This window comes from Dendroctonus ponderosae, unplaced genomic scaffold (genome assembly GCF_020466585.1).
Source record: "Dendroctonus ponderosae isolate FM_Combo_2020 unplaced genomic scaffold, Dpon_F_20191213v2 Dpon_F_20191213_5, whole genome shotgun sequence".
Taxonomy (NCBI): Eukaryota; Metazoa; Arthropoda; class Insecta; order Coleoptera; family Curculionidae; genus Dendroctonus; species Dendroctonus ponderosae.
Window position 1 is genome coordinate 10,848,326 of NW_026018715.1, and position 27,852 is coordinate 10,876,177.

Genomic DNA, 27,852 nt, shown 5'->3' on the forward strand with positions numbered 1-27,852 from the left:
TTTATCAATCTGTAATAAAAGACGTGAGGAAATTCTGTCTTTTTTAAAGACAAAAATTTTTGAGGCGAAATACCCAAAAATAAGTTTGTAAAAAATACAAATATTTTTTATTAACAGGGAATTTTTTTATAATTTTTTCTCCCAAAAGGAAAGTATTGAAACATTGTCTACGAACTTGATGTTTTTAGGCGTTTCACTTACGATACGTGTGTGATTCGATAGAAATGTAAAGTTTTTATAAAAAATATATAGTTTCTACACACAAGTTCTTTCGTGTTTTCCTGCAGAAATAGGGATTTTTAATGATTGATCAGCATAATCTTTGCAACACTCGAGATTGCTTAATGAAAATTAAAAACCATAACTTCTACCTACAACTTCCAGGACTTTGAAATAACCAAAAAAGCTGAAAAGTCTGCAAACATTTTCGTAGTCAATATTAAAATTTCTTCTAGAAATGGGTTAATATTTAGGATTTTGCAACTAGAAATGACAATTTTTTAAAATATAACTGGCCATTTAAAGCCCTTGTTTCGGCACGCCACTATGAATGTTCTCAGAAATCTCGAGTCAGGGAAAGTGTTTGAATTTAATAATCCGATATATTTTATGAGCTGCAACGATTCAGACCATTATGAGCTTTCTAAAATCATCCCGTTTTTTTTATACAATTTCCGATCTTTTCAGATACAATTTTGAAAGCCACTTTTTCCTTTATCAAGACTTTTCGACGACTTGTCGATTTGGGTCAAGATACTTTATTCTAGTATAGCTTCAAAATTAGTCTCGCTTATGTGAAAGCCTCCATAATTTACATTCCGTCTTCGATCTCAATTTGAGAAATATTTGAAAAACAACTCTGAAATACTTGAAGAAGATCCAGTTTTTCCTGAAAGTTTCACCTTTGAAATGTGGATTGTACATGGAAAAATTCACAAAACACTCCAGTATCAAAACTGTCCAGGTTCTAGACAAAAAAATCTGCGACTTGAAAAGCGTTTTAAACTTAACAAACTGAATGAGCGATCAGTGTCGGATAACCGATGGGAAAACCGTTCAAACAAATTTAGTTTAGTGCAAATAATTTCTCTAAAGAAACGACATTTCCGCCGCATGCAATCTCTATGGACATTAATGGGCAGTGTCCCGTCCCGGATCGTTGACAGCAGATTACCCATTGTTAGTGATGAGTGAGTTTCATTATGGCATCAATCAATCATGCAACATTGGAGTGCCATAAATCAGTCAATGCCTTAATAAATGCAAGATTTGCAGAACCAATTAGTGGACATTATTCATTATGGACAGTGGAATCAAAACAATGGAGTGTCTGGATTTATGGACTGTTTTTAAACTTCTACAACTATAGGGAACGGAATGGAGATGTTGTTTATATTCCCCCAAGGAAATTTGGTGATAATCCCGAGCAAAACCCAATAGCTTTGCGTAATCGCCTGTAAAAACCGGGTCTCAAATTGAAAATTCATAATATTTCTCCAAAAAAAAACAAGCCTCAGCGACAGCGACATTATCGCCTTTGTACCAACCAGGCCGCTTGACAATCGATTACTTTGTAAATGATCGGTTGCATGTCAATCAGCGACCATCCAAGTACCATAAATCAATCAGTGCTCTAATCGCGAAATTTTCTGGATAAATTAATCCGGTGGTGGCATATTTTCTGCTTAAGTGTGACCATTCGGAGGCTTGTTTTTTTTTCACTCCTGTCCGTTATTAATGATTTCATCCCTTCGATGGACGGATTTTTATTGTCAGCGTGATTATGGAACGATTTTGTGATTAATTGCATTTTGTAAGGGGATACCCGGGGGCTGGTTTAAAAGGGCTGTCGCGCAATTAATCATAATTTAAGGTAATTAGCCTTTGTTGCTCGCTTGCCACATAGACGATCTTCACAGAAAAATACGGTTGAAATTCATTAATGTGTTTTGTTTGCTGGCAAATTTCTTGTAATTTCTCACAATTTATAGGAAAGTTGCCGTTTGGCTTCACATAGGTAGTTTAGAAGAAAATTTAAATTGTATTTTCCCCCTTATTGACTGACTGGGAACATTAAATATTGCAGCGTCGAAAGAACGGCGTTTCAAATGCAAAAATTAAACAAAAGAGCACTACACAAGTGAAGAGCGCCAGTTCGGATTTTTGCCGAAAATCATTTTAAAGAACAGAGAAGCGCCAAACGCGTATTGTCTTCGCTCGACTTTTGCCATCATTTGACACTATTTTTTGGACCTAAATTTCGACCTAATTATTTGATTGCGAGATTTTCTCTTCATTTCTGTAGAAACACATAAATCAAAAGTGACTGCAATTTTTTTAAAGTTTCGACTCTTCAAAATTAGTGCTCACCTTAAGGAGCAAAGAACTGTTATAGATTGACTTTCCTCACCGTTTTCTGGACACAAATCTCGACCTAATCTTTTGATTGAGGAGCTTTTCTCCTCATTTTCGTCGAAATCTTCCGGATGAAACCAAACTTTCCAAATAATTCAAAACTGACTTCAACTTCTAAAAAGTTACGACTCTTCAAAATTAATGCTCGCTTTAAGGAGCAAAATACTGTTATAGAAATCGTTTTTTTCGGTCTTTTTTGCCAACTTTTGATGCTTACAATGTTTTAGATACAAATCTCTACCTAATCCTTTGATTGGGGAGATTTTCTCTTCATGTTCTCCAAAACCTTCCGGATGAAACCAAACTTTCAAATAAATCAAAGAGGACTTTAACTTTGATATTGATATTTCTTGGCTATTTTTCGCCAACATTTGACATTTACTATTTTTTGGACACAAATTACAAAGAACCTAATCTTCTGTTTCACGAGATTTTCTCGTCATTTCCTCCGAAACCTTCCGAATATAACCAAACTTTTGATTGTGATTTTTCTTTTTTTTGCCAACACTTTTTGTTTTTTTCACCAACAATTTGTTCATATATGTAAATCTAGACCGTCGGCCTTTTAGCATTTTGATAATTTCTGAGCCTGTTCAGTTAATGCCCATTCTTCATTAAAGATGCGCTCTAGTTTCCTCTTGAGGAGCTTTGATCTCTTCTAAACTTTTCATCGCAATTCAGCTGATTAAAGTTTATCGTTCCATAATAGGTCGATAAAAACCCCGGAAATTAATGCGGACAGTCAAGGTAAAAACAGTTTCCAACGCAAATAGAACACCGAAGGCGTAAATCCAGATTCGGATATTTAAACCGCGCCACATGCTGATAAACTTCTTACATTTCCGAACAGCCTACCAATTAGTGTTACATATCCTTAACGTCCCCCTATCACATTTCGCGTAAATTTGTGATTTATTACAGCAATATTTAGACCCGCCTCGTCAAGGTTGAGAGCGTTGAAACAACCGAAAATGCCGCACTTTTCCCTTCATATATCCGTGCAGATTAGTCAGAATCTGATCATTCCACATTAAATTCCCCAATCTATCTACCGCAAACGAACAAACAAACGCTAATACACATCGAGTGCATTCAATTATTTCAGTCGATTATATCTGAAATTTGACTCAAGTGGCTGATAATGAAAACATTTGGTTCGAATGCAAAATGCGGTTTGGTATCGTTCACCAGTAGTAGTGAAGTTTTGATAATTGAACTTTTACCAATTAATTATTCATTTTATGGCAGATTTTTGTGCGCTTTTATTGCAATTTTCTCTTGGGGCACGGCACTGGAGGCAATTAGCAAAATTATCCCTTCAATGGTAAATTCCATTGCGAAAGCATCAGACAATCCTACTCTTGCCCAATATGTAATAACTAGTGAGATTTCCATCTTTTCTACTGGAACGTTTTAAGGACTAAATCAATTTGGTAAATTAGTACCAATTACTGCATGTTATGCAATTAAGTACCAGACCTCGAGCCGAATCACCACTGTTAAATCAGGTGGGCAAATCGTCTTTAAATATTTGATAATTGATACTCGGATGATTTATATCGGTTCGTGATGTGTGGCAACTTGAAAGTACCACATGCTGTAATCCACTTATTGTCTAATCGCGCGCGATCTCCTAGGCCGACTTTCCTGCATGAGAAAAACGACGCTTTTCCTAAAATCTGACAAGTATTTCCAATAAAATCGGTAAACAACAATTAATCCAACTTACCTAAATCAGGTGACGGGGCTCGCTTTATGAGATAACAACGATTTGGCTCCACATCAAAAAACAGATTGAAAGATCAAAGCCGATAATTTAGTTTACTGGACGCCTAATTCGATTGATTAAGAGTTAATTGATTGCAATCAAGAATTGGGCGAATTGAATTTTCGATTAATGTCGGTTATTTATAGACAAGGGCCCAGGCGGTGTTGAATTGAAGAAATTAGGACGATTTTTCAATCTAGGTAAATGACGCTGTGGCATCAGTGGATAATGAGGATTTAAACTTTTGTGGCAAATCGACCAATTAGTTGCTTAATAATCGACAGTTTCTTCACTTGAATAAGCATTAGGGGTGCGCCTTCATGCCGTTCATCAAAGAAATGGTTATTGCCACAAGAAAGACAGGACAAAATCAGTTGGATGTTGGCTCGTTATCTAAGCAGAGGCAAACAGTTTCAACCCCCTGAACGCTTGCAATATCTTCAAAAATCGGTATTCATTCGTTTCCATTCATTTCAATCTGCTTCAGAAGCTTCAAATTATAAGGTGGAAACGGGTTTACACTTCAAATACACGCAAAAATTGGTGTGCAATACTTTAGGTTTACAGGGAACCCAGACGATGCAAAATCGTAATTAACGAAGAAATAATCGCACAAATTTCTAAGTTCGAATATCTGGGATTTAGATTTGCGGGTTTTTTTGAGCTGCAAATTCTAGTTGCGCCTCAGAATGCGTTTTGGCATCGCTGGATAGGGAATTGAAAATTCGATTCAGTCATAAGCTGGATCATTTTGGTCCTTCGAGCCGGATTATTACATTTTGGTCCGTCGACCTGCTAGAAATTCCAGCTCCTGAGATCTAAAAGGAAATGTACGAAAGCAGGCTAATAAATCACCTTATGTATAAGGATGTTTAAGGGATGCTATCTATAAAGATATGAGGCTGGACGGGAAAATACGCATATATAAATGAGCCATGTGTAAGGCCAATACTAACATATTCAAGAGAAACAACAGCTGAAACAGCAGAAACAAAAAGAATACTCAGAACAAAGGTTAATAACGGCCAAAACATTGAGAAACAGAGTCCCGAACATTCAAATAAGAGAAGCATGTGGAACACAGGATATCGTACCATTGGGAAAGGCTCCCGTTTTCGAGAAGAAGAGCGAAGAGATTGCTGCCGCAGACCAGCTGGATTCTGATGATGAAGACTTTGGTATGGATATTGAAACACCCCAAGAGCCAGCTAAAGCTTCAAGCTCGATGCTCCACATTATTCCGTCGGAAGGCACTGATGATTTTCAAGACGCTGATGAGTTCACACCAAACGAACACGCCGAGGACTTGCTAGAGCCTGAAATTTCCTTCGCAAAAGAACCATCATTGGAAAACAAAGGTTCTTTAGTGTCATCTCCAGACAGAAGCGCAGATGCTTCATTGGCAACGGTGGAAAACTTAGATGAAGCAACTTTTGCAGAAAAACCATCTCAAGGGTCCCTGAAGCCGACTCAAACGCCCTCCAGTTCAGGCAAACTATTGCAGCAAAGCACTCATTCGGGGACTAGGAGCGAAATTTTTCAAACCACTCCAGATGCTTCTTTGGAAAAGGTTGAAAATGTAGAGGAAACAACGTCTGCAGAAAAACCAGCTCAAGAGCCCCTAAAGCCGACTCAAGCACCAAAAATTTCAAGCAAACTATTGCAGCAAAATACCAATTCTGGAACTAGAAGCGACATTCTTCGAAACACCGCAAGTGCGTCTTTGGAAAAGGCTGGAACCTTAAAGGCAACACCGTCTGAAGAGAAACCATCTCAGGAGTCCCTAAACCCGAATCAAACACCATCCATTTCAAGCCAACAGTTGCAGCAAAGCGCTAACTCTGGAACCAAGAGCGAGGTGCTTCAAAGCAGCTCAAAACCTGTTGAAGAATCAGCGCCTAGTGAGGATGCAGTTGCAGAAGTTGTTGAAGGAGCAACTGAGGAACTCCCCAACACACCCGGATATTTTCCCGCTTCTAGCACCAAAAGCAACGAACAAAATACGAAAGAACACGAAATTCCTGTTTCCAAATTGTCAAAAAAAAACAGTTGTTCCAGCCAATCAACCTTCTGAGGAAGAAATGGTTGCAAAACATCCAGGAAAAACTGCAATGCAACAGGTGATTTCCCGCTCAAATAAGCGACCGTCTCCAGAGATTTCCTCCCACAGCCAGAGTCGCTGGACATTCAAATGGAGGAAAAAGTTCCGCTCCAAGCAAGTCCTCGTCCAACCTCAGAGGGTGTTTTAAAGGTGGAATCCTTTGATAGTTTTAAAGCCATCAGCCCACCAGTCAAAGACAGCCCATTGGGCAAACCCAAAAAATATCTTCGGACAGGCATCAGCAGACCATGCTGCGAATGGTCAGCAGCAACTCAGCCCTCACTTCAAACATCTCCATTGCAAAGCCCATGGAAGCTGCCAGTCCTCCCAGAGCGGTATCCTCCAGTTCTGATACAACTCCGCTGTCCAAAGCGTCTCTTCTAACTCTAAAGCTCACGGATTCTGGAAGCGATAGCTCAGCAACTAGCTGCAGATGTCGTTGTTGCGTGGACCGCCAGCTGAATAGAAAAACTCGCACGTTGTTCAAATGTAAAGAGTCTGAGTGTCAAGAGCCCAAGTGTTTGATCAACATTTTTGAGCAAAGTCCTGCAGAAGATGAGCGGGTGAATTATGTGAAACTGCAAAGCTTCAGTGGGCGGCCACCTGCGCAGAGCAATAAGCGAATCCAGACCTCCAAGGTGAAGCTGCAGAAAGAGGAGTCAGTTAAGCCAATGAGCTGGAAAGGAAAGAAGAAGAAGACGCGAGTGGAATCAGCATGTTACACGAATGGATGGCAAAAAACTAGCCCGAATATCAAGGATTATAAAACCAATGGGTACCAGACCACCAGGACGGCCCTTTAAGAGAAGGCAAGATAGCTGGCAGTCTACGTCACAAATGCTACTGCAGCAATACAGAAAATAGATCGGAAAAGAACAGGCTCAAGGCCTAATATAAGAAGAACAAGAAAAAGAAACAAAACATCGATGTATGGCGTTTCACGAACGTTAAAGCCAAAAGAATCCACTCCACAGTATCAAACGCAACAAAATATGTCCCGGGTTCCCCTACTTAGATTGCGACATATCTGGCTAAAGTATTGCCCACCAGTTTCCAGACAACAAGTTGAAAGCGGTTAGTATCGTGTCCAGTCACGGACTCAAAGAGAAATCGAGCACCCAAAGAGCCTTACCTTCGATTTGTTTGCCAGCTGCAGCAACAGCTGCAGCATTGAGGGTGGCATTGGTGATGAGCGAGCCGTAGCTGCTCAGATCAGTTGTGGTCCCCAATCCAGATTGTAGGCCCGCCTGTAGTCCAGCGGCTGTAAGTGTCCGTTCCACTCCCGCACCCTTGCCCAACAAATTGGCCATGCACAGTGGCGCAGTAGCTGCTGTAGCTGGTTGCGTCATCGCCGCCAGCGTCACTAAGTTCTGCACACCGATCGGGGCCAGCAGGTTCTCCGAATTCGACAGGAACTGCTGTTGCAGCAGCGCGGACCCGCCCATCGCCTGCAGCAGCTGCAGCGACGTCGCCTCAGAAGGCAGAACTGGGCTGTACTGCTGCGGTGGGGAGGCGAGCGTAGGGGTAGCCAGAGCGTTCCATACGCTCGCCTGCATCTGCTGGTGCCGCTTCAGTTCTTTCTCCTTCTGAGTGTCCGCGAACTTCACTACTAGTGGGGCGGAGCAGCCCTCCATCGTTTGGGACTGGTGCAGGCTCTTGATGGCCAATAGGGCGGCCTGTTTGTTGCTGAAGGTGACGAACGCGCACCCTCGCGAATTTCCTGCTGGGTCCCTCAGTACGGTGCACTCCTCGATAGTACCGACACCAGAGAAGAGCGCGCGCACATCGTTCTCGCAGAACTTCTTGCTCAGCATGCCGACAAACAGTTTTCTTTCTGGAAAAAATCGACCATCAGTTTTTTGTCCAACTAAACATCAAACAGATAGAAAAACGTAAAAAAGTTAAATATCAGGCTCGCTTTTTTATTGCGTGTTGTCAACTGTCAAAAACAAAATTTTATTACAATTATTTCTCAAAATCGCAGAGAAAAAAAATCGAATTTGTCTTCGATTTTTCGAGGCTATTTCCACTCTTTCATGCTTATTTATCACGAAAACCGTGTTCGATCGCATGCTACTACATTAACACAACGATGTTTTGCCTTGTTTATTTACAATTAGTGACAGTGACATTAGGGGCGAGTTTACAACGTTTGTCAGGTTACAAATAGACAAAACAAATGGGCGCAGATCGACGAAATAAATGCCACTGATGATTAACTGAAATATTCCTTCGGTTTATGGCATGCATTCCTTCAGTTGAATTAGCAGTTGGTTAGATTTAGCTACTACAGATCTATGCAGTTGTAAATACGCCTTTAATGTCACTGTCACTTATTATAAACAAACAACGCTTGACAACGAATTGTTTACATACAAAATAACAAGGTATTACCGCAAATTTTCGCAAAATTACTTTGGGGGGCGTTCGTCTGGAAGTTATTCAGCCTCAATCGTTTCAAACCAATAACGTACTTTTTATTCAAATGAATTTAAAAGTGCCATTTTTCGAACAGAAGCGATTATCATCAAGATGCACTTTTCTTTACTGTTCATTTGTTTTACTTTGACGCACGGACTTTTGCGCACATGTGCGCAAAAGTAAATGTCACAAATTGAACCCGTCAATGTCATTAGATTTTTTAAAACTATTTTGTTGCCACAAGCAAAACACGATTTTTCTAAATAACGCAAATTTCATACAAACACCATACCGTGAAAGCAGCACTTGAATTTTCAACAATCATTGTTTCAGTTGTATATGCTTACAAAAGTACGTATTTGAAAAACTACAAACGTCAAAATGTGACAATTTCAAAAATATCATTTACATCAGATTTAAAATATGAAGTTGATGCCTTTTATTTTGGCTATTCTTATTTATTATAATTTATGATTCGTGTTATGTTTTTTATTGGAATAAAAAATGTTGTTCGATACGAACTCCTGACGGATTRACACCCTTGACTTCGYCTMGGGTGTCAAACGCCGTCGTCGTTCGAAAAACGACACTTCGCCCTTGTATCGAAAACTACTATTTTTAGTTGTAAAACAATTCATTTTATTATTTTSTTTTATTGCCAGCAAACAATAGTTTCTTCGTTTAGTAGCAATTTTTGCATTGTTTTACTACTTAGTTTACTACCGCTAAGATATGTTTTGGATTAGTTTGGGCCAGTCGCGGCTGGTTCGCGTTTCGGTTCGTTTGGGTTTTTTGTCTGTTTTAAAAATGTCCTTCATTTCAATTAGCAAACAGATATGTGATGCAAAAAATGATAAAGAAAACCGCAAAGAAAGCCTGCTGCCTAGAGTTSYAAATSGTCTCTAATAGTCTCGAACAAAATAGTTTAGAGGGTTTCAARCACCGGCTGTGGCTTCAGTGTTTTAAGATWGTTCCGGTAGTTTTCTCTCAATTCTATCTACTATTCTTCAACCTGTGYTCGAAGACCCAAAATCTGCGTTTTCTTYAGGTTTTTATAATGTGAAATTCGGCCGTTTATTGGGCTGAATTCGTGGTGAAAAGTCTGGAGGATTTGGGCAAACGAATTTCCTGTAATAAACCCGGAATTAATTTGCATATTTCTAAAAAAATACCATAAAATGTACTTTTTGTAAATTTTAAAATCGGATTTTATTTCGATTTGTTTYATGGTGAATAGTGTGGAGGATATCACTAAAYAAATTTACTGAGGAAAACCTGGCTGCAGACTCGCAGTTTTAAATAACTTCGGGTACGTGAAACCGGCATTCAAAGAATCGAAATATGCGCTTTCATTCGTTTAAAAATATTAAAAAACGGTTCTTAATTGGGCTGGTTTTTGTGGTGAATAGTGTGGACGCATTCGAGAAACAAACTTTCTGGGGTGGATTCGCCTTCAGGTTCCGTGTTCTAAGGAATTTCCGGCCTGTGTTGGAAAGACTATAATATATGATTTTTGTAGTTGTTTCAATTGCAAAATCGTTACTTAATTGGGCTCGTTTTGTGGTGAATGATGCGGAAGGTGCCAACAAACAATGTTTTCGGTGCATATACTGTAGTTTCAAAGTTTCAAAGTTTTCACGAAATTTCCAGTATACGATACTTACGTTTGAATGAATGAAAGTTCGAATTCAGAGCTTTCTTTCGTTATCTTAAATTAAAAAATCAGCAGTTCTTTGGGCTCGTTTTGAGGTGAATAGTGTGGAGGTATTCAGGTTCTCAGGATACAGACAGCTTTGCTGTTGGAAACCACTTCCGATATGTAAAACCGGCGTTCTAAACCTATAAACCTGAGTTTTTTCGCCTTTTTGAAATAAGAAAAATGTACAGTTAATTGGGCTTATTTTGTAGTGAAGAGTGTAAGGGGTTGCGAAACACGAACTTTCCGGGCTAAATTTGGCTGTAGCTTTGGTGATTTCACGAACTTTCAGACTTCGCGACAGACGCTCCACATCTCAAAATCTGCGCTTTCTTCAATTATTCAAAATTTTAATATAGATACTTATCCAGTTTGGTTCGTTTTAGTAACTTTGGGTTCCTTGGAATAAAAATACTTTTGCTCGATGTAATTTAGATCTCATAAGAATTTGCTAAACAACTTTACTGGTGAACTAACCCAAACGATCCCAAGCAAATCCAAACTAAATGAAAAACTAAACTGTCGAGTTTTTAGGTCACCGAATGGAGTTTTGGAGAATATTTGGATTAAAAATGGTATAATTGGTTTGGGATGAATACATCGCAAACAAGCTTAATGAAAATTGGCGATAAAACCGTTGTTTGATAAAACTACCGAAAATATCTGATCGTTTTATGTATGTTATCTTGAACGCTATTTAATGTGATTTATAATCAAATTGGAAAAATGGACTAATCGAATTTTTTAACCGAGCGCCATTGTCAATTTTGCAACAAATTTGTGCGCAAAAAACACCGAATTTATTGCCGTTTTAATAAATCAGCGATTGTTTCCGAATAGCCTGGGACGCTAAATACCACAAAGCATCCAAGCTTCCAATTCAATTAATCTCATAAAAATCGCATGAAAGTGTTGATAAACTGGTTCAATATTGCCACATTCATTGGCTTGATTTATTATTCAACTATCAGGCCAAAACAACGACCCAAAAAAACAGGGTTTTTACAACCGAAACTGGCAATTAAGGACCTGGTTGATTTACTGCATAATAAGATTTTAAGAGAAAATAAGTGGATAATCACAGGGATTGTTTAGGAGAATGCAATATTGACTTACAGTTGCTGAAATACTGCAAAAATTCCAAATGGAATACATATAGAATTTTGCCAGAAAATGTCTTCCAGTCATTCAAGAATTGAAGGTGTTAACTTCCACTTGGCCTGCAGGCCTTGATTTATTCGAAACATCCAGGTCCAGCTTATCCAGAATTCTGAATCCGTACAACAGGCGAATTATTGTCGTTTCGTCAAAGTCAAGTTTTAATTATCGCGGCCCGGTGGGTTTCCATGAAAGCAACCAATGTTGGCGTAAATTTCACGCTGTTCGTCTTTCCGTGGGCGCTGGAAATATGAAAATCCTGAATGGGATTATTTGCATAATCCCATGGCGAATCTCAAAGGATAACTAGACGAGGCCGAATTATTTCAAATCGTGCTTCGGCGCTCGGGATGCACAAACGATAAATTGCACTTTCGGGGTAAAAAACCTCGGTTGCCTTTGCGTAATTACTGCAGAATTACAATCGAATTTCCCTTGGCCCTTAACGCGCCTTCAAACCTCGTGGGCTTTAAATCATATTCAGCACCCGCAGGACCCGACAGAGACTATAAAATCATTACCAATTTAAACTGCTTAGACAATTCTATTCGCAAGTTAGTGGAAGTTTGCATGCAGGGCCGCAATTCTCGGAATAGTTGCCGCTCTATTTATTTAAAACTGGATTTCCAATGTAGGCGTACAATGGGAAACGTATGGATGGAAATGAGCAAAAACCAACTCGATGGTTTACAGTTTGCGGCAAATTTTTTGCAATGTCCATACCGGAAGCCCTAACGGAGCTGGTTGCATGTCGAGGGAAAGTTGGACGTTCAAACTGCCGGGGGATTGATGTAAATTTAAATGTTCGAAAGTCTTCTTCTTCTTTGCATAGGCAACTTTGCCTGTTCATCTTCAGTGCGGCTCCAGTAGGTTGTCGTTCCATTTTTTTTGTCTCTGCCAATTCTGATGGCCCTGTTGCTGAGTTTATTTTGTTAGACTCGAGTTTGTTCCAGCTTCCTTCTATGTTGTTATCATTTTCTATTAGTTTGCTTTCGGCGATCGCGGCTGATGATCTTCTTTGATGTTAGAGTCCCTCTTACATTTAATTTTATTGCTCCGTTAGTGTCGATCTCATGTCTGCATGTCCTGTTTTCTATTGTTCTTTTAGTCATGTTCTAAAGTCGAAAATGTCGAAATAATGTGAATAGTAAATGAGTGCATCTTGGCCAAGCTAACGGTGCCCCCATTGAAAGTACAGCAATGCAGTGCACTCTATGTATTCATTCACTTACCTTCATTAAAACGCAAAAGCAATATAGCAGTCAGGTATGCATACGTATGATAATGATTTTAACCTTTGCTAACTGCTAATGATTAAGTGCTAATGGTCACGGACAAAACCAGGCAATGATAAAATAGTGCGAGTGTGTGTTGCTTCGATTGCCAAGCCATCTTCTTTGCATTTTCGACTGAGTTTTACCTGGATACTCTCGACTAGTAACGTAAAGTAACGTTTCCACAAATTGACATAGTTCGGCGGGTGCTAGATAACATTGTAAACTACGTCTGATGACTAATTAGTCTGATGTTCCAAATAGTCAAAACTTATTTTAAAACAGAAAATGTGACTTTGCTAATGTTCGGTAGCGCGCTTAACAGGCCCCCGTGTCCGCGTTGATAACAAACATTTTGTTGCTGAACCGACTTTATTTTCGTTTGTTCTATTATTAACGGGCGCGATGCTAAAATATGGGAAAGTCATTAGTCTCCAACAATCAATTGTGACACATTTTCAAGTTGGAATTATTTATAAATTTCCGAAACGTCGTTCTTCAACGCCAGTAGTAGTGGATGTAAAACCGGCATCCATTGTTGGCTGTTAAAAATGTGTCCGGACGTCGACGCTGATGTGAATTAGTCATAATTCATGCTGAAATAAACGATCTGATGTATGACGTAAATATTGCATGCTATCACGTTTTTGATCATCAATTTTCCCATAATTAAATGACACAAAAGTACGCTTGCATCGCATTTAAAAAAAATTAACATTGGAAAATTGAAATGCGACGATTTAATCATCAATCAATATCAATATCAAACTGTGGCACAGTTTGAAAATTTATTAAATACTTGCCGAACGGTTTTTGATACTAATTTTGATACATTCAGACTTTTGAAACATGAGTGAAAGCCAGACTTGTTTAAGGTGTCTTTCGATGCGTTCTATCCGTTTGTCTAATTTCCGACTTTTATTCCGTTTTAAAAGTAAAAAGGATAACATTTTTCAAGGCTTGAAATTTATTTAGCTGGAAGCCAGATGCATTTTACAGGGCCGTTCAATAGAAAATACGCATTACCCGCTCTCAAACTAATTCTCTTTCTCAAAATAATTGTGAAAGTGTTTCAGCTTTTCCTCTTTTCATAGAGATCTTATTTAAGCGAAAATCTTATTTGTTCTCGGTACGCTTTTTCCAACTGAATTTTGACCACTTTTTCAAAACAACATTGAGCTTGCCTCTGTTTGATCCATCCGGTTTTATGACGTCTTCGCACATCTTCCACTCTTCACGTTTTTAGTCCAGAACGGCTTTTTTCCATTTATTTATTCCCTCAGTATTTCACATTCGCATCTGCTGTTTTTTCTGTCCTCGTTTGATTTGGATCTGATATTTTCCAAACTCTTGTCTTTTTTCTAAGTCCTGACCATCTGGGACTATAACGCATTGGTCATCCGCTTAAATTTTCAATTTGTCCTCATTTTTTTCGTTACTTTTTAAGGGCGTATGTTAATCAGGGCTGGTGAGAGTCAATATGCCTCTCTGAGCGCTTTTCAATATTGGAAAATGCTCTGAATATAACAAGGTTTGATTGATGATGTTGCATTTCTGGATACCTGTTTATAAGGGCGACGGTTTATTCACTTTTGATAAACTTTCTGGTTATGAAATCTGACGGATAACAGAACAATCTTAAGGAAAAGCGAATATTCACCGTCTAACAAATAAAAGTGCATCTGCTACTCGAGCGATCTCATTTCTGGTTTACCAAAGAGTGTTTTTCTTCATACTCTATATTGTGTCTATTGATTTTGACTCTGTAGTTTACCGATAACTTGGAGGAATTTTAATTGCAAACGAATTTGAAAATTTAATTAATCGAAAACCATACATACATAAGGCAAAAAACGGAACAAAAATACACGTGGAGAAGATTCAGAATATGAACTAGACATAATTTAAGACAAAGCAAGTGACACATTTTTCTTCAGTTCTTCTTCTGGTTCGCACATGTGCTTGATGGGGTGTTGAAATTTTCCAGCAACGTGATTATAAAGTGCATAAACCGGTTCTAAGTCCAATAATTTCCATAGTTTCTCCAAAAGTACGGTGTCATATTCCTTTGTAAAATCCACAAGTAATTCGTGCATTTGAATACTTTTTATATAACCTGTCTTATTGGAAAGATGAGGATCATCCAGCTTTAAAATTTAGCTTAAGACCGTTTGAAAAATAATCGACTAATCTGCTTCGGGCTTATTTCGTTCAAAAACAAATAATCTTAGCAAAAATTACAGGCGTTCGAGGAAAAACTTTTCAGCATTTATGAGTAAAACATCGATCTAACTGTACTTAAGATTTCCCCAATGCAAACTTTTTGTATTTGTGTCTTGCTTCTAATTAAAAACTTTGCAAAAATCACCCAGAAAATGCTTCAGATTGTCTCATTTTCAAAGGCTAATAAACTGGGCAAAAATGCATGAACATTTTTACGTAGTTCAACGAAAATGAAAAATTTTATCTCTCCAGAGCTTTTTTCAATTTTAAACTCGTGTCAATTTTGAAGACTTTTGAAAACCGCTTTGCAATTGCTTCCGACCTTGGCACTCTTGAAATCCACTCATTTGCGCCACAACCACAATTAAGCTCTTCTGTCAATAGCAATTTTTTCGTTTTTTCAGAGCTTATGTTAAAACCCTTTTTGTTACTCCCTGTCTGGGTTTACAAGATACGGCATTTCCGCGTAGGGCTGTTATCTACGTTGTATCGTCTGTATATCTCAAGCTTGCAATATTTTTGCCCGCAGTGGAGATTTCTCCATTCCATCCATCCAACTTCCATAGATGTTAAAAAAAATGTGGAGAAGATCCACTCGAGCATTCCAGGTGAACACCTAGTTCCAGTTCTTCATTCATCAGTCTCTTCGATTTATTCTAAATCTGCTACTAACAGCTATTTATCTCTACCACAGTCTGCTCTTCTTCACACATAATCGAATTCTTCGAAACCCCACAAAATCACTATGTATTTCCTCAAATATCTGAAGTGAAAATGTTGCCTATTTTAACGTTAATCTTGTGTTGCGTGCTTGCACCTACTAAAACCTATTAAAAGTCCTCACATAATAGTTGAACAAATGGCAACACAATGCGAAATATAGCCTATTAATTCGACAGAAACTCATTTTTAGTGTGGGATTAGCGCAAATCAACACAAACAAACCCGAATGCAGTAAAAACGCAACCAATTGTTGCGTAAGTCTCGTCATTCGGACTTTTTTCATTCGTTTAGCAAGACGGATTGTTGCTGATTTTTCCTGCTGCCGCGACCTTCATCTTAGCACAGATTGTGTGCAGTCACCTCATTGACTAGTAATTGCACCAACGAGGTTGTAATTGTTTCAACAAGTTCAGATATTTTCTGCACTAATTACAACTGATTTTTGGTATTATCTGGCTTAAATAATTAAGCAATTAAGTAGCAAATTGTCTCCGTTTCCGTGCGGAATTTTTAGGCAAATTGAGTGAGTTCCGCTGGATTTTCCTTCCAAATAAAGCTGCATTCAACTTGGTCAATCCCCCAGAAAATAAATGCAAACGAAATTAATTCTATTGCAAATTTAATGAGTCAGCATTAATAACTAACGAACTCAGTCGAAATTTGACTTAATTCTCCATGTCCCGAACAGTTTTCTTTCATCGCATTCCCGTTTTAATTGTCATAACCTGTCGAGGTTTCCCCCAGACTGCTGAAAGCCCCGGAAAATTCCTTTCATGTCCGCCGTTTAGGAATTCGAATATAATTATGAAAATGTCTGCTTTATACAATTTAACGATTTCCGAAATGTTGCAAGAACAATCAGAGGTTTATTTTGCGAGAAAATTATTGTTCGTAACGGAAATCAGACACCGGGTGGGTTTAAAATGAAAATGAAACTTGAAACCGTCTAAGGTTACTGATACAAGAACAGATTTTGCGATGTGTCAATTAGAGGTAGGCTTCAAACCCGCCCTGGGGGTGCCGGAGATTAACATACGGAATCAGTATTAGGAACCTTTGCAATTTTGCCGTTTCCCAATATGTAGCTGTTTTATTTAAATAATTCTCTCACTGTTTAGGAAGGAACTTGCCTAAGATTCTCAGACGTCTAAAGTCCCCAACCATATAGATTTGTACTGGCTGCACATTGAAATGTTATAACTTAATAACGCTGCATTATTCAACAGTTTAATCTAAATTTCACTTTTATTAGACCCATTCGAGTATACAATTACATTTTCCCTATCACGTAACGAGTTCGGATTGCTATTGATGACACTATTCCATCTAATGGCCGTATGTTCTTTTCTGGGTTAATTCAATACTTGCATTACACTTTAACCAAATGGCAATAATCCAAAGTGCATCGATGGCACAAAAGAAACATTATGATATTTTTTCGACATTCAAATTCCATCAGCAGCAAATTGCTTTGGCTGCTCGCATGATTAGATCCAGGAAAAATAACCGAGTTTTTCAAACATATTCCACTAGAGTTCAGGCTTAGTTAGCTCTAGATAGCCCTTGGAAATGCAATCTGTTTAAAGAACTGAGTTTATGGAATGAAATGTTAATGGCGAAGTAGAATGGGGGCGTTCTCAAGAGGCTCCAGCATTTTCCCTTCATCTCCACTAAAATTACAAACTGAACGAAAAAGCCATAGTGAAATATCACCGAGAATATTCAAAAAGCCTTTGTCGAAAAGCTCCATAAAGGTAAATGTATATGCAAAATCATTTAAATCATGGTCGAATCGCAAAACTCAATATGATGCAAGATTTAGATCGCTCTCCTCTATGGAAAACCGAGCCAGATGCAATAAAATGCCGTCATAAATTTCGGAAAAATGCTGGAGAAGGTAAACTTGGTAGTAAAGTGCAATTTCAATGAATCGAAAGCATGTTTGTGTGTGTATGCACGTTCGAGTATAAAATGTTGATTAAGTACACTTTTCGATAGATATAAAACACAAAAGCCAATTATACAAAATGCGGACCAAAATTGAATAAAGCCACATTAATTCCAAATATATGTCCACATTGTGCCGTATTTCATTCCCTCAATAATGTTATGAATTAATTTAGTTCCATTAGCGTTGAAAATACAATTTCTATGTATAATTACTCTGTTTTCAGCTGTAAACGGGTTATAAATTACAATATTTTTTCTCGATTAATTACCTTGATGCAGTCTGATTACTGGGATTCAAACTAAATAAATTAATGTTCACGATAGTTGATTGGTTTCAGATATCATTTAGTTCCCACTGGAATAGTCAATCTCAAACATGCCACGGCACTGTTCCAAAGCAAGCAAAACCCTCCGTTTGCTTGGCGACAAAGATGATATTGTTCTCGGACTTGGAGTGATGTTTGCATTACAAATGTCCCTGGTGTAACGATATTTCAGCCGATTTTATCGCAATCAAGATCTGGATGTCGCTGGTTTCGAGATACCGACGAAATATGTGAAAGCTCGAGCCCTTTTCTATTTTCTACCGGTTTTATTGCTTGTCCTATGTTTATGGGCCAGTTCAACCCCAGATTGTTATCAAAAGGACGGGATTGCGTCTTAAATTATGCGATAAAACAACTGTTTTTTTCGCCCCGCGTTAATAACGAACAGCCAGGAAATTGTTCCGGATTCAACTAGCTTGGAAAGGAATTGAAGGAATCCTCCCTGCAAACAGCAAAGTGAAATTTCGAAAAGGTTGCCCTTATAATATCATTTCGTCGAGCCCTGGCAAATAAACTCCGATATATTTTTGCGCCCAGTCCCATACACGTTTTCCATCGCTAGGTTTGCTTAACTGTTTTCCCAATATAATTTCACTCTGTTGGCAGATCCCAGCTATTTAATCTACTTATAAAGGGCAAAGGGTTCGCTCAAAGGTTATCGCTTTTTTGGCAAGTGTGTTTGTTCGTGTTGGCACGTGCAATTTTAATCGAGCTTCTTGTTTACCCTTACTGGCCCTTTTCTGGTACCTAATCGTCTTTGTCTATTTATAAATTTTTGCGTTTTTTCTTTCGCTCAGTTCGTCAGATGAACATGGTTTTATACTTTTGACCGTTTTATCTGACAACATTTATTGTCTTGAAGCTGACGAGATCTTTCGGTTCTGGAAACAATGATTTCTTGTTTTAAGTTTTTTGAAGAGCTTCTTGTTTTAAGTTTTTGAACAGCTTCTTGTTTTAAGTTTCAATTCTACTTTAAATTTGAGCATTTCAAACAGCCACAGTTGACACGTTTTCTTACACACATCTGTTTTATTGTCTCTTAGAACCCTGTTAAAAGTCACTCAACGACTCAAAAGTATTGTTTTTGGATCCCATAACTTAGAGTCTTCCTATCTATTTCTATGATCTTCTCCTGTTTCAGTTGTTTAGAAAACCGATTCAATTTAGACTTGATTTATTTTGTCTGTTACTGTCTCTCTGTTTTTTCTTTAGAAACACGTGCTTTTGTGCCTATGGAAGATTGCAAAACATCTACTTTTTATGTCGCCGATTGCCTGAGTTTGCAATAAACAAGCAAGTATTTAACTTTTTCGGGTTAACAAACATTTTTTGAGTTTTAGTTTATTAGATATCACCTAACTTTTTGTACATAATCTATGACCGATTTTTAGCCTGTGTGCGCCTTAAAACTGGTGAGTTTTTTGGACTTTTAAACCTCTGAAGATAGCAGCAACTTAAGCTGGCGAAACGGCCCGAATTATAAGCCCGAAAAACTTCCCCCGTTCAGTGTCTAGGTTGAAACGGTCAATTCTACAGAAAATCAGACATTTTTTGTTGGTGCTTTTTAAGCAGTCACAGTTGGTACATTTTCTTCCAGACTTTTAAAGACTGATCATGCACAACTTCAAAATTTCATAAATACAGGATGATTCTACGAAGCGGCAGCCCGAAATTATTTCTAGACTAAGAAGAAAAATTGAAAAAACGTTTCAAATAAAAATTAATAAATAAAATAAAATACATTTTGTAACACCAAACTGCTTTACAGGGAATCCAAGCTGCAGTACCAGTTCCATCAATAAAAACAAATTATACGCCTGTATATTTTCCTTGTAAACTTTGTGCTATAAATGTATAAAAAATACTAAATTTCCAACATTTTTCAATATCGAACGCACTGCATTTGGACACATTTAAATGAAAAAATACTATTTACTTGTGCGCATCGCATTTTTCACCGCGGGTTCGTTTTTCGAAAAAAACAAGTCTGTCTTTCTTTAAGTTGAAGTCTTTCGAAGTTCGACATTAACAACATATTTTTGATTGTTTCTCAGAATCCCGTCACAAAATCACTCAAAAGTCTTGTTTTTGGAACGAAAACTTCAAATTCTTTAAAAACACGTGCTTCAATGCATATGAACGTTTGTATGCAAACCTACTTTTCATCTCGTCGATGGCTGGCATTTGTAATAAACAAACAAATACTTGTTTGTTTGTGAGTTTTTGTCGAAATAATTATTAGAAACAAACTGCTGTTTTCAAAAGAAAACCTTAAATGGTTGGAACTCTTAAAAGGCGAACCGATTGGCAAATACAAAAAACACCGTCCACCTAATTGCTGTTCGCAATCGAACGCTTACAGCACGGCAATGCACCTCTGAAGATGCCAGCCACTCAAACTTGCGAAACGTTTGGAATCAAGTATTTTCCACGATGGGCTCAAAGCATGAAAAACCCACGAGTTTCAACCAGTGTCTAGTTTGATTTTGAATAACCCTGAATAGATTGGGCGTGTTTAGAAAAATTTCAGAAAAAAATCTGATGTTAACAGTTGAAAATTCAATTTACTTTCAGAAACAAAAGTTAAAGTCGTCATTCGCGCAAGGCAGTTTGTGTAGTTTTGCTCCAAAAATTTGTCTCTACTACAACTAGCAACTTATGAACATTTCAACTCAAAACGCAATGGTCAATACTGATTTTGATTTGCCCAACACCCCAAAACTCAGTCCCAGTTTCCAATTCAGTCATAATTTCTCAAAGTAGCAAAAAACGTGTGCTTCGAATGCATAAACAACGACCATGTTTGCCCATATCAATGAAACACGGTAAACAACTCAAGTCGATTTTTACCAGCAAATTTTTTCCTGGGGTCTAAAAAAGTCGTTCTTCCTACAGTCGACAGTAACAGTGGTTTGATCGACGTAGGTATCCAAGTTACGCCTCTGACATGGCTGTATCGATAATGGCATTCATTGCGCCCATATGGGCAAATGGTACTGTTAGTTCAAGTTCTCTTACGCCATATACCTACTTCCTAGTCGGAGCCAGTTAGGAGAATTTATCGTATTTCGATTTCTGCCGGCCTACTTTCAGTTGCATAAAGATAAACAAGGAATTCTACTGCAAAAATCACCGCTATTTGTTGCCCCGCTTGGGCCTGTCTGATGCCCTGATTTAACATACTTTGACCAATTTGTTTCCGTTTGTCATTGCCCTTAACCGAACCGAAACCCAACTGAATTGAATGCATGAATAGTGGATCATTTTCCTTGCAAAGCATTCCTTTCAGAACGCATACTGAGAGTAATTTTTCACATAGAAAACGCACATGCATGATTAATACCGACATATGCGACTATTTATTTGCTCAACGCCGCCCAAGTACAAAATATAGTTGAAACGGAGTAATTCCATCTAGATAAAGGACTACATTCACTTAAAATGACTATTTATTATGTTAGTGAATTAATCACTGTTGCCGCCCAGGAAATTCATATTCCCAACTGTAATGGATCTTAAAAAAAAACTTGATTCATGCACTTTTAATGAATGCACACCTACTACATAGTTGATTCGTCGTCACGTCATACAAGACGAACTAATCTGGCCGATTCTCCAGGAAAATTAATGAAATTTTCGCAAAGACAAAAAACAACGATCACGAGCACTTGCAGAACGGGATCGTGTGCAGTCTGGTTTTATCGACTGTGCAAAATTCAATTGTAAAGTCTAATTAGCGACGGCTGTTGATAGGCGAAAGTTGAAAGAGATCGCAATTCGGTGGGCTGATTGACTTTGCAACTAAATGTTCCATCGAAAGGGAAAAGAAACCGGCCAGTTTGCTTCCATAGCTGCGATTCAACGTACGCAGCTAATATTAGTTGTTGGTGCTAACTTGCAGGCAAACACTTCAAGGCAAAACGACGAACATCTAATTTCCATGTCACCTTTAAACTCGGTTCGTTTCATTGTTTGTACACACTAGAGTCATGTAAGAAACCATATTATTGTTTAATATTTAATTATAGTGTGTGATGAAACGTTACATAATGCGACAATTACACAGACAAACGAAGGATGTTTTGTCATGCCACATACCAATGCGATGTATGGTGCATATTCCTCAATGCAATTCAAATGGTTAACGATGAACATTTTGGAAAATGCTTGAAACTAAGGTGTTCGATAAAACTTCGTATGTAAAACAATGTCAAAAAAAGCATTTCCTTGGACAAGAACTAAAGTTTGTGCGTCTATAGTTGTTGTGATGAAAAACATGAAGGGCCATGATGTGTTGAACGAATCGAAATCCGAATTAGGCGCGTATCCCTGAACCAACCTCAAACAGGTTCATATCAGCAAGTTTTTACATCTAGCCTTAGTCTCAAAATACAGTCAAAAATAAAAAATCGGCCTTGCCTGTGGGTCTTTATCCCCAAGGATCCTTTTAAATGACTATTAAATTGTTATTTTCATTCATTAATTCTATTGTACAAATGGCCTATAAATAGCTGCTGTGTAATGAGCAAATCTAACCTGATTTTAGTTTAATGGTTTTTCGATATGCACCAAAGTGGTTTTTAATTTTTTCCTCGCAATCGAAACGAGATACGAATTAATAACCAGAGACGAAAAGCTGTATTTTTGGCTGCACCAATCGGCAAAAACACAACACTTTTAAATAGATCAGTGGTGCTACTTTTAAGGTGAATTTTGTTCGCAAGAAAAAATGCTCTACAAATTCATTGCAATCCTTAAATATCACCATCTGGTTTTCAATCCACTTATTTAATTTTCGCCTACTTAGTAGTGGCTAAAAGAAGCAGAAACTGTTTTTTTTAGAATTTCCACGAAAAAACGGTTCAACTGCAACTGAAAATAGTTTCCTGAGACATGAACAGTTGGAACTTTCGAACACTTAATCTATCCACATAATCTACATTATGATCTGCGAAAGCTCATTTTATTCATGGCTTTAATTTCAAGCAATTTTTGCTTAATTTGGGTTTGAATTATAGGAAAATACGCTTTAATTACTTTCGTGAGGATCACATTTTTCCTGTTGAAGACATCAAATGCGCTGTAAAAAGCTCATCGGTATGAATTCTTCTGAGTCTTCTTATTGCTAAGTCACAGACAGCGAAAATAAAACATATTGCAAGTTTTGTTTGTATAAAAACAACATTCGATATCAACTTGTAATAGAGAACGCGAGGTTTTTCGGTATATCAGTTTAAGTTTGACTACCAATAGGAGAAAGGAAAACTTTCTACCGGAGCCATGTGTCAATTATTCTTTCTTTTTTGGAAATAAAGTAAATTTCAAGACGCGTTTTAGAAACACATTTTTTGCCTTTGTAGAAAGGCCCTCATCTTCGCACACGAATGACGCCAATATTAAATCCCCCTTGAATTTATCACTTATTCACCTTCATTAATTCGGGTCCTCCTTTTATACGGGGTGTTACAGAACTATGGGATCAAAGTTCTGAAGTGTTTAGAGCATTATAATTAAGATTGTTTGTCCAAAATCATGTTTAATGGAGTTCTAGTTAATTTTATTTGGATTCGCTTGTTTGCAATGACTGAAAATCACTAAAATACACATAAAGTAATAAAATGATTGAAAAATAAACTAGCAAAGTATTTTTCGAAATCCTTCTACTGAGACAAGATTAAGCCTTTAGGCAGGGGACACAAGTGGATGGGATTTTCACTCACATCCAGCGATTTCGAAGTTTCTGACTGTCTGAATAATCAGCCTGAGTAGTGATTTGCTTGAAAGTTACTCGGTTTGCAAAGCAAATCATCAAATTTCAAGTAGCTAGTTGTTCTAGCTTGAGAATTTTTTGAAAATGATTCAAGTTGAAAGTTCTAGTCAGGCTCAACTGTAGGTTTATAAATTGACGAAAAATTATTCTCCTGTGCATTTGGTTCGGAATTTGGGACATCTGGAGCGCCCTTCCGTGATAAGAATTGGACGAAATTGCAAGTGTCTAGTTGTTCTAGATTGGACGTAAAGATTTTTTGAAAATGGCTTAACTTGAAATTTTAGTCAGGTTCGCCTGTAGGTTTGATAATTAATAATAAATCACATTTCCGGCTATGAGTTCTTGTACTGAAACGTCTTCTATTAAACACTTCCTAAAAGTCTAACACCATATCCTTGAACCACCTTGTATATGTCCCGATTTTACACCTTCTTCTGGCTCTATATGGCAAATGACAAGAGAATGTGAACCAACTATTCTCAGAACTGTAAAAATCCAAGCCAAACGGAATGTTTCCAAATCATCTTCGCACACTCTGTTTAATATTCGAACAACTCAGCTAATGAGGTTCGAGCTCACTCATTCCTGAGAGTCAATGTGAATTCACAAGCTAAAAAACTGCTTTAGCTCGATAACAAGTTGTTGAAGTTGAAAAAGAGGAGCGCTGATGTCGGGTATTTAATTTTCAGAAGCAGTGCTATTAGCAAATGGCATGCTCACTTCAAATACATTACCCAATGCATTAGTTAACAAACAAAAAACAAAACGAAAATGAGAAGGTAGAAAATATAAACTACTTAGCACGCAGTCTGTTTACTTAATGATGAAATTCTCTGGTCGGTACGTGCATGTCCGAATCGAAATGGACACGGTGTGGGTAATACTCGTTCTCCTTAACTAGAATAGCTTTAAGCTAGTTTTTGGGACACTGTCATTATAGGATTCCCACATTTGAAATCGTCCTTAATCAATCGCTAATCGTCGATAGTTTCATGGGAAAATAAGGAGGATAAGTTTTAACAATTTATCGTGCGGTATAAAGAAAATTTCGGATCAAGCGAATTTTCAATTTGCTCGCCAAAAATCGCAAATTTCAGCAAATTGAATTGAATTTTTTTTCGCAAGTTTCATCAGTCTATGTCGGTATTACACTAAGCACTTTTCCCCGACTTATTGGGCTAATTACTGAAGGTGTCCACATTCATTGCGGACTTGACTGCAATTAGTGAGAACTCTGGAGTTTCAACTCGAACAATTGAAATAAACTTGGATATTCCAAAACCAACAACATTCCTTCGTTTAAATACCGAATTTGCCAAGGAAGTACACCAGGTGATCCAGGTAGACATCGAATAGTCGGGGACGATTTTCCTTATCAAATAATAGTACATACTTTCCTGACTGTGTTTCAATTCCGAAACGTATTTTAATTGATAAATAGACAATAAATGACTGAAGCCCAGGAATTGATTTTGCCTTATCAAATAATATGGTCTGATGACAATTTTGTTTCCAGTAATGGTGTGTTCAACAGAAGAAATGTACATAAAGAGTGAAAACTCCAACAGCGATACGGATTTAAAATCCGATATATATTACGGATAATTTATATTGTTACAATTAGATTTTTGCAACGGAACGATACTTGAATCTGCTTCAGAACTATTTAGAAGAAACCCGTGATAATCAGCCTTTAGCAGAAGTACGCGACTGTTGGTTTCAGCATCGCCATGCACCTGCCCACAATTCAAGAAGAGTTAGAGAATATCTGTCGGGCCGATTACGACATAGACTTGAAGCACTTAATATGACGCCCTGGCCAGCACGGTCACCCGATATCACTCCACTTGATTTATTTTTGCGAGTCGACAGTTAGCGCTATTTGTGTTTATTGGGTGTGATGATATAAATTTCCTATTTTTTTTTGCATTTTATTATTTTTTCAAGTGCCTCAATAAATATCCTATAACTGTGTGCAACAACAATATAATGTTTCGAAGGTTACTTAAGTAAATGTTAATATGTTACATCGTTGAAATCAGAATAACATGGGCTTTTGGAATTTGCTAACAAAAATCAGGAACGCATGTATTTAAAAAAATTACTTGGTGACGGTTTCTGGAAAACGAAACGCCGACGCTAAAAAAATGATCAGGTGGTATTAACACTGACTTAAAGTTGGCGTGGAAAACTGTAGTCGGATTTGCTCCAGCTTGCCCACCTTTTTTCCATTTAACCAACTTTGCATCATTTGCGTTTTCCGATATCCCCATACTGGCCCTTGCATCACATTTTTTAGATACGACTAAAGAAGATTCTTAATAAACCTCATGATTGATTGCAGATGCATTGTACGAAAGTAAAACCAGAACTGGTATTAGAAAAGTTGAAAAGTTGGTTTGCAGCCCATGTACAATGGGAAGTCACTGTTCCTTCAAGCAGCTGAATTTAGAACTTTCTTGCGCCAAGTGTGGAAGATTTTCGAAATTCAAGTGAAACTCGTGTTGGTGAAAAAGTACCTGGTAGCAAATAGGGACTGGAAGCTGGCGCCGGTTGCCAATAGTTGGAACCGATGGCCGGATAAGGGCCTCCATTGGGCGCGGAACCTTTTGCCGCTGTTCTGCTTTTCATGGCACCGAACCGGGTTGCGGCACCACTCGATGTTAATCCTGCCGACTTTTCGGGATTTTCCAATTGGCCGACCCACTTGTTGGCCACAGTCCGGCACACGCCCGCTCTTTTTTTTCTTCGTTCGCTCGAATGTGCTGTTAAGTCACTCGATCACCGCATCACATCCGATTGGGCGTCGCGATGCGGACGCCGGCACTCAAGTACAGGTGCGACGCTCGTCTTTAACGCGTTCTCTAGCATTACTGAGACGCTGCCGTACGAATCATTTAGCTTCGTAACGTACCGACGACTTGTGTATGTGACGAATACAAATAATTTATCACTTTTGTGTATGGTACCGGACGTCGAACGCTCGCCAGTACTGCAGCACGTTTGTCGCATGACAATTAGGTGCGAGCATGGGCTGCCTCGGGCGACAAGGGGGTGGTACTGGCGGTACTTCCTTCGATCACGTGCTTTACCGGCACCAGACTACCGAACCGCCAACGAGCTTTCCTGTCGGTTTTTTTTTGTCATCAGGGACTGTTTCTTCCTCAATGAGGATCGCTCTCTTTCGCTACTCAAACTGAAGTCAAATTCTATCTGCAGTATCTGCTTAGTATCGCTGTCCTCCAATGGAGTATCATACGACCAGTACTACACAGGGTGATTCAAAATTGGAGTCATTCCGTTTAAGGGCTTATAGGGGTTCACTTGGAGAAGACGAAAAAACTATTGAAAATTTTGATTCGAAAATTTCTACAAGAGATTAACAGTTGAAAATGACGGGAGTAGAAGCCAAACCTCCTAAGTGCAATATTCTGCAAAACTAACCTAAGTGTTAACTCGCGGTTTCCATATTTGCTGCTATTTTGTAGTAAAATCGCCCAGGTAAAAAGTCGGCTAGAGCTAGAAGCATGTAAAAATGCAGTACAAAGAGTAAACTACTTTGTAGATAAGTTCTATATTGTTGAGGCTGATTCATTTTTTTACAAGCTTCTTGTTGGGTATTTTGCCTCAAAAATTTTTGTCTTTAAAAAAGACAGAATTTATTTATTTTTTCTAATTTTTCCAAAGAAAAACAATTTATTTACACAAACAAATTCTTTTATTGAAAAATGTTTTAACGAAATTGAATTCCCACGAACAAAACAAAACCAAATTAACCTATTACGAACCTTTTCATTCCATTTATTCCAGGACTTTCAGATCAAATTAAACGAGTAGGTAAAAAGTTAATATTAGAACTACCGTCAAAACTAAAAATACAATTAGAAGTAAAATTTCAGTAACAAAACCTTATGACATAATTGAAAATAGAAAAAATGTAATTTATAAAATTCTTTGCGAATGCAATAAATTTTATATAGGAGAAACCTCAAGACCATTACACAAAAGACTCAAAGAACACCAATCA

General features: G+C 37.9%; 1 protein-coding gene across 8 annotated transcripts in view; it reads right to left on the reverse strand.

The window, feature by feature from the left end:
* The window catches only part of LOC109546617 (CUGBP Elav-like family member 1-A), a 208,588-nt gene that overhangs the window by 13,516 nt on the left and 167,220 nt on the right, over positions 1-27,852 (reverse strand). For all 8 annotated transcript variants that reach the window (XM_019917629.2, XM_019917626.2, XM_019917630.2 and 5 more), the window contains one exon: positions 7,417-8,118. In XM_019917629.2, coding sequence (XP_019773188.1) covers positions 7,417-8,118 — 702 coding nt within the window. The remainder of the gene's footprint in view (positions 1-7,416; positions 8,119-27,852) is intronic.